Source organism: Mustela putorius, unplaced genomic scaffold, assembly GCF_011764305.1.
Source record: "Mustela putorius furo isolate JIRA1106 unplaced genomic scaffold, ASM1176430v1.1 tig00003834_pilon_pilon_pilon, whole genome shotgun sequence".
In the NCBI taxonomy this organism is placed as follows: domain Eukaryota; kingdom Metazoa; phylum Chordata; class Mammalia; order Carnivora; family Mustelidae; genus Mustela; species Mustela putorius.
In genome coordinates this window covers 53,892,152-53,903,352 of record NW_025421987.1, presented here as the reverse complement: position 1 = coordinate 53,903,352, position 11,201 = coordinate 53,892,152, and the positions used below count along the sequence as shown (strand labels likewise).

The 11,201-nt window shown below is 41.9% G+C and overlaps 1 protein-coding gene across 1 annotated transcript; it reads right to left on the bottom strand.

Moving 5' to 3' along the window:
• Positions 1–9,534: 9,534 nt before the first annotated feature.
• Positions 9,535–10,592, bottom strand: LOC123394396 (heterogeneous nuclear ribonucleoprotein A1-like). The gene has a single exon (XM_045088507.1). It carries the CDS (start codon positions 10,536–10,538, stop codon positions 9,582–9,584), a length of 957 nt encoding a protein of 318 aa, XP_044944442.1. The 5' UTR covers positions 10,539–10,592; the 3' UTR covers positions 9,535–9,581.
• Between the last annotated feature and the right edge of the window lie 609 nt (positions 10,593–11,201).

Genomic DNA, 11,201 nt, shown 5'->3' with positions numbered 1-11,201 from the left:
TCCCAGGTGGTGTTGATTGGGGTTGGTCGGTCTTATACAGCTGAGGTGTGCATTGCATGGGTCTGTAGGGTCCATGAAGGATCTGCTCACCTGCTAAGTGCCTTCATGGGAAGGGCTATAAGGCTGGGCTTGGTGGGACTCCTGTCTTCCCCCTGTCATCACGGGTTCTCCTTGTGGTCTCCATAGCAGCATAGTCTGATTTTACCCAATGGCTTAAGGCTCCAAGAGACGAGGAGTGGAAGTTGCATCTTTTAAGGCCTGGGACAGGTCTACTTTTATCCTATCCCCTTGGTCAGAATCATCACAGAGTCCTATTCTCTTACAGTTAGTGGAAGGGGCATAGACCTCACCTGTCCATGAAAAGAGGATCAGAGGCTTTGTGGCTATCTTTAACCTGCCACGATTGTAAAGAGAGGATTTGAACTAGGAGATCTGACTTCACCGACTCTGTGTGTGTGTGTGTGTGTAAGATTTTATTTATTTGTGAGAGAGAGCGAGAGAGCACAGAGGGAGAGTGAGTGGGAGAAGCAGACTCTCCAATGAGCAGAGAGCTCAATGTGGGGCTTGATCCCAGGACCCTGAGATCCTGACCTGAGCTGAAAGCAGATGCTTAACCGATTGAACCATCTAGGAGCCCCAGAGACTGCGCTCTTAACTACTACACTATAAGGTCTCAATGACCCAAACTGGCATCGACTCTTCCATCAATAGGCGAAAGCTGTCTGCAAGGACTTAGCTTCAAATGAAGGGCCTTTCTTAGCTACAGGCTGACACATCTGGGTAATTCCCTCTATTTTATACAGGTAGACATAGCCTGAGTGGAGATTTGGATTTCGGGATCTTGCAGGTGCCATCAACACCTAGAAGTCAGTATCTCTGGTTGTTTTCACAATCAGAATGAGCAAATGGACACATGCCCTTCCTCCTGACTCAAAGGGGGTGCTGTGCAGTCCTCTCTGACATAGGCTTCAGTACAAAAGGGCGCAGATTGACCTCTCCGAGAAGCATGAGCCTTAACTGATAAATCTGTCCAAGAGATCTGCCCAAATATTGATTGGTTTTAGCGTTGTTCCATGTCTCTATGGTTATAGGTAGAAAATTAACTTTCAGCAGGGACTCAGCCTCCATGCACTCTCCATAAAGCAGACCATTGCTAACTGAGGGTCCTCATCCTCTTTTTAAAATGAAAATACTTCTCAAGTAGACTAAGTTTAGATATCCATGTTATGGTTTTTAAAAGGCAGGGGCCTTTCAACACATTTGTTCTTTTATATTTATACATCTGACTTTATAAAATTATGTTATTCTTTTGGTCTGTGCCTTTGGATAGGTATTTCCCCAATAATTTTTAGTATTATATTTCTTCAGTCATATTTGCTGTTAAAAAATTCACACACATATTAGAAAGCAAGAACAAAAACAGAAAGAAGAGAAGTGAAATTTGGAAAATTACACTGAGAGAAACTGGCTGAAAACATTTGTCAGGTCAGGTCAATGAGCTAAAATCATGTCAATTTTAGCTTCACACGTTTATTCTTTTAGCATCTTTATTTCTCCTTTATGTATCAGGCACTGAGCTAGGCACTGGAGATATGTTAAATGGACTGAGCTGCTAAGAAGAGGAAAAGAGATACTAATAATACTAAGAATAAGAAACACATCTAGTACTTTTTACATACCTACCAAATTATTTCTCATAGCAACTGTATAAAGAGGGTCCTATTATCAATCTGCATTTTGCTGATGAGGAAATCTGACACAGAGAGTAGCTTGGCCAAGATCTTACAATTAGTAACAAAAGCTAGGACTGGATCCCATGTAGCCTAGTGCTAAAACAAACAAAAAAGGTTTGTGCTCTCAACCCTGCCTCTTGTTAATCAGAGAGTGTCAGAACCTTGTAATAACCAACTGTGATCTGTGCCATGGCACTGAAGAAGCCATGAAAGTATACATAGTAATAGCGGGATTCAGGTGGGTGAGGAAAGGCTCCTCTGGGAAGGTAATGCTCCTTTGAAACTTCGTTCATCGTCAGGAATAAATTTTAATAAAATTCTGTAGTTAATATTTCTTATACACTTGTTAGATTTAATTTCATCACTGACTCATTTTATCTTGACCAGGTCCCTCTGAGGCAGGTACAATAACTGCCTTTTTTATGTGGGGGAGGGAACTGAGGGTCAGAGAGGTCTGGAGCTTGCTGAAGCCCATACAGCTAGGAAGCATCAAGTCAGCCTCTGAACCCAAGCCTGCACACTGCTCATCTTAATGAAAGGAAAAGGCAGTGCTGGGGAAAATGGGAATGTCCACGTTGTCGCACTGCCCAAAGATGCACACATTGACTTTAAGGACTGATTTCAAGCTGTAAAAGGATGAGCCAAGAGAGCAAAAAGTGTGGCTAAGACCAGATTCTGAGGTAGTGAAAACATTAAAACTAAGTTTTTTCCAGAGAGGGAAACAAACCATAAGACACTCTTAATCTCAGGAAACAAACGGAGGGCTGCTGGAGGGGAGGGGTGTTGGGGGATGGTCTCTGCAGAGGGTATGTGCTATGGTGAGTGCTGTGACTTGTGTAAGACTGATGAATCACAGACCTGTACCCCTGAAGCCAATAATACATTAGATGTTAGTTAAAAAAAATTTACTACAAAAATATGTTTTTTGTTTGTTTGTTTTGTTTTTAAATGTTTTTAATCATGGTATAGTAATACGTAACTTAAAACCCACCATTTTAGCCATTGTTAAGTCTACAGCTCAGGGCTATGTAAGTACATTCACATTACTGTGCAACCATCGTCACCATTTCCACAAATTTTCCATCATTAAAACGGAGTTCTAAAAGACAGGACTTAGAGCACTAATCATACCAGTGGGCTTTCATGCAGGTCGGTTTTAACTTTCACACATTTTTTTTTAAGCATATTTTTTGAGCCCTTTTGTATTGGGCACAAGAATGCTAACTGAGAACAATCCATATTTGGGCGGATCCCTTAAGGGTGTAGGCAGCTGGTGTGATAAGTGTTTACTCTGTGCTGATTTCGGTGGCCCTTCCCTGTCAGTCATGTGGTCCAGAACCTGAGTCCAAGGATAAACCTCACTCACTTGAAATCAAATGACCAGCTCCAAATCACAGAAAGTCAAAGCTAAAGCACCTTGTTTTCTCTTTCATAGACTTTGAAGACTGAACTACGATTGCAAAAAAATATATATATTTTTTTAATAAAAAACAAAAATAGAAACAAAAAATCTTCCCACCTAATGATAGTGATTAAACCTAGAAGAACAGAATACATCCTAGAGGTCCTTGGAGGTCTTCAGGGTACCCAGTAGGGCATGAGGCACATTGCAGAGACTCGGTATTCTTTTCTATTGAGATTAGCGATTACCTGTGTGTACATCGAAGCTTTTAGCAGAGTAAAGACCAGGGCATCTCGAACTTTAATGTATATGCGAATCATCTGCTGTCTTGCTAAAATGCAGATTCTGATTTAGAAGGTCTGGGGTGTGGCTTGACATGATGGATTTCTAACAAGCTTCCAGATGATGTTGGTGGTCCTATCCTAGACCTCCCGGAGTCCTAGGACCATACAGTGAGGCTGCACACAATTATTAGTATCTTTATTTGGGGCTAAATAGATGCCCTCCCTTTGACTTCCTACTGCCTTTGCCCTTTGTGGGGTATTTCCGACAGCTGCTACTTGCCCTAGTAAACTTCTGTTCTCGAGATGGTCACCGCCAACTGGGGATTTCAGAAAGTTCTGGGACTGGAAGAGAACTCTCATCATTCTGGCTGGTGCTGTTTTCTGCGTGCTTTAAGGCAGTAGTTCTCAAAACCTGAGCCCACTAAGAATTCATGCTGAAGTCCACTAGGAGGGCACTCCTACTCAGCGATCTGTCTTCCTGCCTTACTCATGCACTCCCTACCGCATTCCATCACTGTTGTTCCAACACTTTTCCACATTCTTCTGAGCACTGTCTTCTTCCCCCAGGCCCCACTCCTTGGCATCCTGTAATCTCTCCTCTCACTTTGTGGAAAAGAGGCCCCACTTTCTCCACCCATCTTCCTTTTAGGCTTAAGGTATTTTTATGCCAACATTCCCTCTTCAGCCCGTATTTTATCCTTATGTGATTATCCATTCTTTTCTCTGATCTTTCTCATCAGAAAGTTAATTCCCTCAGGCTCCCTGCTGAGTAAGGAGTCTGATGTGGGGCTCCATCTCAGGATCCTGAGATCATGACCTGAGCCGAAGGCAGATGCTTAACCAAATGGACCACTGAGGTGCCCTTATTTTATATGTTTTTAAAAGGTTTTATCTATTTTAAGAGAAAGAGTGTGCATATGTATGCGAGCAGAGGGAGGAGCAGCGAGAGAGGGACAAGCAGATCCCTATTGAGTGGGGGGGCCTGAGATGGCTCTCAATCCTAGGACGCAGAGATCACGACCCAAGCCGAAGTCAGACGCTTAACTTGACTGAGCCACTCAAGCACCTCTGAATTTGTGTGTGTGTGTGTGTGTGTGTGTGTGTGTGTGTGTAAGTATGTCCCATGCAGTTTCTGGGAGATACTCATACTAAACAATTACTTTTTGTTTACGCAAAATTTGGATTTAACTAGGCATCCCATTTTTTTATTTGCTATCTGGCCACCCGACCTGCAATATGAATCTCCGTGAAATCTGCACTCTCACATTCACTGAATGCCTGCGACACTGGGCAGGCCACACATGCAACCACGGACCCTGGTATTCAGCTCACCTAAGGCTGAGGACCAAGCAGAAAAACAGACTGTGGCTGGCTGCAGCTGGGACTGAACGTCCTTCCCCCGTGGCTCACAAGTTCTTTCTCATTCCCATGCCCCTTTCTATGATTGTTTCAATTAGAGCTGACAAATGGCTATTTTTATTATTTTAAAAAATTATTTAATAATTTTAAAAAATTATTAAAATATGGCTATTAAAAAAACTTTTTAAATAAAAAGAATACTCTGATTTTGGCTACTTTAAATTTTGGCTATTTTTTAAAAAACTATTTTTCTTTAAAGAATTTGATAATTTATTTGACAGAGAGAGATCACAAGTAGGCAGAGAGGCAGGCAGAGAGAGAGGAGGAAGCTGGCCTCCTGCTGAGCAGAGAGCTGGGATGTGGGGCTCCATACCAGGACCCCGGGGATCACAACCGGAGCCAAAGGCAGAGGCCTTAACCCACTGATCCACCCAGGTGTAAAAAACCCTATTTTTAAATACAAAGAATACTCTGAAAAAAATTATGTCTTTACTTTTATTTTTGTTTTACAGGCAACTGACCATCATGTATCTAAAGACTACTTGTAATGAAACTGCTGTTCATCTGTAGTCACACCATTAAATGAAGACTTTCTTCTTAAATTTCTATGTATGAACAAATATGATTATGGGGCTCTGCATTTTAAAGTGGTCCTTTTTCTTTAAAAAAAAATTTTTTTTTTCTTTCCAGTAAGGGAAAGCAAATGAAACAAGATGATGTCTAGGGATTGGCTTCAAAATAGCCAGCCACTGGCATCCTGGGTGTAGAAACAGACGGGCTTCGGCCAGGGCTGGGAATTTGGTGGCTGGAAAGTTTGTGATGGCTGCTTGGGGTTTGCTTTACTATTCTTTCTACTTTTATCCATGTTTGAAATTTTCCATGATAAAGAGTCAGAAGGAAGGAAGGGGGTATATAAACATATAACATAGCTAAGACTATTACATGTGGTAGAATCAGAGACTAATACAAGTGGAAAGTCATCTAGCCCAAACTAGTTATATTGTAGATGACATGAGGGAGGTCTGGTGACATAGTGACTAAATCAGAGCCACACATGCAGCACTTGAACAGAGAAGCCTTTGAATTCCATGTCAGTGTTTCACAGGGGTCACATTACATTGTATTCTTTAATCTCTCCTGTGTCATATATCATCATTTTACTGTCATCAAATGTTTGGAAGCTATTTTTAAACAGTTGTATTCTCTTGACTCTCAAAGGGAATGCATGAGTTCATTTTTCTTCTCTAGAGAAAGATTTTTTCATGTGTCTGATAGCCATTTGTATGTCTTGATTGGAGAAGTGTCTGTTCATATCTTCTGCCCATTTTTTGATATGTTTGCCTGTTTCGTGTGTGTTGAGTTTGAGGAGTTCATTATAGATCCTGGATATCAACCTTTTGTCTGTACTGTCATTTGCAAATATCTTCTCCCATTCCGTGGGTTGCCTCTTTGTTTTTTTGACTGTTTCCTTTGCTGTGCAGAAGCTTTGGATTTTGATGAAGTTCCAAAAGTTTATTTTTGCTTTTGTTTCCTTTGCCTTTGGAGACATATCTTGAAAGAAGTTGCTGTGGCTGATATCGAAGAGATTACTGCCTATGTTCTCCTCTAGGATTCTGATGGATTCCTGTCTCACGTTGAGGTCTTTTATCCATTTTGAGTTTATCTTTGTGTACGGTGTAAGAGAATGGTCGAGTTTCATTCTTCTACATATAGCTGCCCAGTTTTCCCAGCACCATTTATTGAAGAGACTGTCTTTTTTCCACTGTATATTTTTTCCCGTTTTGTCGAAGATTAATTGACCATAGAGTTGAGGGTCCATATCTGGGCTCTCTACTCTATTCCACTGGTCTATGTGTATGTTTTTATGCCAGTACCATGCTGTCTTGGTGATCAGAGCTTTGTAATAAAGCTTGAAATCAGGTAACGTGATGCCCCCAGCTTTATTTTTGTTTTTCAACATTTCCTTAGTGATTCGGGGTCTCTTCTGATTCCATACAAATTTCTGGATTCAAATTAAAACCACATTGAGATATCACCTTACACCAGTTAGAATGGCCAAAATTAACAAAACCGGAAACAACATGTGTTGGAGAGGATGTGGAGAAAGGGGAACCCTCTTACACTGTTGGTGGGAATGCAAGTTGGTGCAGCCTCTTTGGAGAACAGTGTGGAGATTCCTCAAGAAATTAAAAATAGAACTTCCCTATGACCCTGCAATTGCACTCTGGGTATTTAACCCAAAGATACAGATGTTGTGAAAAGAAGGGCCATCTGTACCCCAATGTTTATAGCAACAATGGCCATGGTCACCAAACTATGGAAAGAACCAAGATGCCCTTCAACGGACGAATGGATAAGGAAGATGTGGTCCATATACACCATGGAGTATTATGCCTCCATCAGAAAGGATGAATACCCAACTTTTGTAGCAACATGGACGGGACTGGAAGAGATTATGCTGAGTGAAATCAGTCAAGCAGAGAGAGTCAATTATCATATGGTTTCACTTATTGTGGAGCATAACAAATGCTCCACTCCTTGTCCTTAGAGGACAAGAGGTGTTAGAGAGGAGAAAGGAGTTGGGGTAAATTGGAAGGGGAGGTGAATCATGAGAGACTATGGACTCTGAAAAACAATCTGAGGGGTTTGAAGTGAGGGGGGTGGGAGGTTGGGGTACCAGGTGGTGGGTATTATAGAGGGCACGGATTGCATGGAGCACTGGGTGTGGTGAAAAAATAATGAATACTGTTTTTCTGAAATAAATAAATCAATAAAAAAAATCTTTAAAAAAATTAAAAAAAAAATAGAGAAAGATTTAAGGAAGTTTACCAGCACTTGAATGTAATATAATAAAACACACAGACACACAAATAATGAGTGATCAAAATGATCTCAAAGGAAAAATCGGTTCAGAAACTCAAATAGTGGGGTGGGGCACCTGTGTGGTTCAGTGGTTGGGCAACTGCCTTCAGCTCAGGTCATCATCCCAGGGTCCTGTGATGGAGCCCCGTGTTGGGCTCTTTGCTCAATGGGGGGCCTGCTTCTCCTTCTCCCTCTGCCTGCTCCTCCCCCTTCTTATGCTCTCTCTCTCTGTGTCAAATAAATAAATAAAATATTTTTTTAAAAAGGAACTCAAATAGAACAAGGACTAAAGATAGCAGTAGTCAACAAATTCATATACCCTAGAAAGCTGTAGGATCGTGAGAAAGAAGAAAGTTGCCCACAACATCTGGAATGGATTTGACTTTCACAGCTAGATGTCAATGCTATTACAAGGTGGTCTGATGCTCATGGTGTCATTTTGTTCTCTTGTTGGACAGAAATAGTCTTACAGACATCTATATCAGATGAGGTCACTCTCAGACCACGGATGAAAAAAACAAGATCACTATATAACAAAAACCAATAAGCATTCCCCTTGCTCGCTGACTAGGTGACTCTCTAGTCTGTCCTTCCTTCAGAATAGACCTGTTGGGAGGTCCAACCGTAGAACTGCCTCCATTTTCTGACAATCCAGAAGAAGCCCCTGCTGCTTTAGACCTTCCCCTCAAATTACCCACGAAGCTTAAATTCTTTACTAGCTTCTTTCTGATTCCTTATTACTGAGACACCCCAGGTTTCTCCATGTGTGTGTTCCCTTCACAGTAACCCGTAAAAAAAGCCCCAACTTGTTCAAGGGATTCTCAGTGGTCTTTGTCCAAAAAACATTGATAAAAGCAAAGCCAATTATCTGTTAGTGCCATTTTTTACATGAGACAATAAACAGTATCAACAGAATGCGTATCTTTTGGGACGGCTGGGTGGCTCAGTCGGTTAAGCATTTGCCTTCGGCTCAGGTCATGATCCCAGAGTCTTGGGATCAAGTCCCACATCGGGCAAGCAGGGAGAGCAGCAGGCAGAGGAAGAGGGAGAAGCAGGCTCCCTGCTTGTGCACACACTCATTCTCTCCATTACAAATAAATAAATAAAATCTAAAAAAGAAAAAACGAATGCATATCTTTTTGTTCCTTGGAGCTTGCATGTGGGTGTTCATTTGTGGAGTATTTGGGGAGGGCAGTAGTAAAGAAAGGCTAACTTTATGGTGCTTCCCTGTGTCAGTATCTTTCAGAGTGAAAATCACTAGTTACAGACAATTAAGAGTGCCCAGAGTATTTTCAGGTGTGATAATGTGTTTTAGTTGTGTGTTAAGTTTTGTTGTTTTTGTTTTGTTTTTTCTTTTTCTTTCTTTCTTTTTTTTTTTTTTTTGCTTGGGTGACCTTTTAATGGTGAACTCCAGGTCACAACACATTAACTGTCAGTTCAACTACACCAAGGTTTGTGGAGACAATGGCTTCTGTGCCCAAGCAGGTTGCAAATAAATTTCGAATGGAACCTGGCATCACCCTGAAGGAATTCTAACTTCACACTGTTGGGGTAGTATACCAAGATGGCTTCAGAGTAGACTAACTTTACACAGCACATTTAAAAAAAAGACACATTTATTCAGCGTCATGATCAGACTATTACATTTAGCAATCAACAGCATGGGTGCAAAAAAAAAATCTACATTAAAACCCTTTGTTGGAATGCTTTATACTTTCCACAGAACAGAAACTAAAATAACCTGTTATACAATTAGTCACAAATACAGTCCTCGAGTTTTTTGCCCATACACATGAGTATTGTCTAAAACATGTCTTCTTTGTAGCAGCTAGGCCCTGCCACCACTGTGCTTGGCTGAGTTCACAAATCTGTTGTAACCTGTAGCTTCCCTGTCACTTCTCTGGCTCTCCTCTCCTGCTAAGCTTTGTTTCCTGGCAGGAATTAAAACCTTCTGCCACTGCCATAGCTGCTGCTGCTGCTGGAACCACCATAGCCACCTTGGTTTCGTGGTTTGGCGAAGTATTGGCCTCCACCACCATGAGGGCCAGAGCTTCTGCCTCCAAAATTGCCTCCTTTCATGGGTCCAGAATTTGATGATTGATTGTTGTAATTGCCAAAATCATTATAGCTTCCGCCACCTCCAGAGTTGCTTCCATCATTACCAAATCCGTTATAGCCATCACTGCCACCATATCCACCACCACCTCGACTGCCACCAAAGCCACCTCGACCACTGAAGTTTCCTTCGCGAAAGTTGTCATTCCCACCAAAACCACCTCCACGACCACCACCAAAGTTTCCAGAACCACTTCGACCTCTTTGGCTGGATGAAGCACTAGCCATCTCTTGCTTAGAGAGCGCTTTCCTTACTTCATAGTTGTGGCCATTCACAGTATGGTATTTTTGAATGACAATCTTGTCTACAGAATCATGGTCATCAAATGTTACAAAAGCAAAACCCCTCTTTTTGCCACTGCCTCGGTCAGTCATGATCTCAATCACTTCGATTTTCCCATACTGTTCGAAATAATCTCTTAGATGATGTTCTTCAGTGTCTTCTTTAATGCCACCAACAAAAATCTTTTTCACAGTTAAGTGGGCACCAGGTCTTTGAGAATCTTCTCTTGAGACAGCCCTCTTTGGTTCCACAACTCTTCCATCCACCTTGTGTGGCCTTGCATTCATGGCTGCATCCACCTCCTCCACAGTGGCATAGGTGACAAACCCAAAGCCTCTGGAGCGCTTGGTGTTCGGATCTCTCATTACCACACAGTCCATAAGTGTTCCCCATTGCTCAAAATGGCTCCTCAGACTCTCATCGGTTGTTTCAAAGCTCAGACCTCCGATGAAGAGCTTCCGCAGCTGTTTAGGCTCTTTGGGAGACTCTGACTTAGACATGACGGCGGTGGGAGGGGAGACTTTAACGATGCTTACTCGGCGGCGTCCACAGGCAAAAAGGCTTTTGTTTTTTCTTTTTTTAAAGCACTTATCTTTTAGAGATAGACACTGAAATCCATCCAGGAGAGAAGAAAGGGGGTGGAGTTGTGGATGGGAAGACTGGTCATAATAATCAAAGCTGGGGGGGATGAGTATAACAGTTCATTATGGTGTTTTCTTTACCTTTAGAATTTTCCATAATGAAAAATAAGAATAAGAAGATTCCTGGGGTCCAATTGCCCATCTTTGTTTCCTGTTTGGGGAGCCCCAAGGCCAAATAAGGCTATGTCTAAATATGTTGAGAATCAGGGTATTGGAATTTAGTAGAGGATTCCAGAGTTATCTGTGGGTGTGGAAGTGAGGCAAGGACAGACTTTTGAAAGGTGTTGTCCAAAGGCATTTGGATTTTCAGGGAGATTTTAAGCCAAATGCACTACAGCTGTAACATCCATCAGATAGGGTTGGGTAGCCAGGGATGAGGATGCAGGGAAGGAATGTGAGATGTGAGAACACAGCAAGAAGGTCTGGAATGGTAAGTGAGAGTTTAAACCTGGAAATATTCCTTTAGTCGAGCCTCACATGCTTCAGATCCTATCTACTGCTGAGGTAGGGGTTCTGGAAGGT

Bases quoted from the DNA above. Each gene is read 5' to 3' on its own strand.
- LOC123394396 (XM_045088507.1), bottom strand. From the start codon at position 10,538: ATGTCTAAGTCAGAGTCTCCCAAAGAGCCTAAACAGCTGCGGAAGCTC.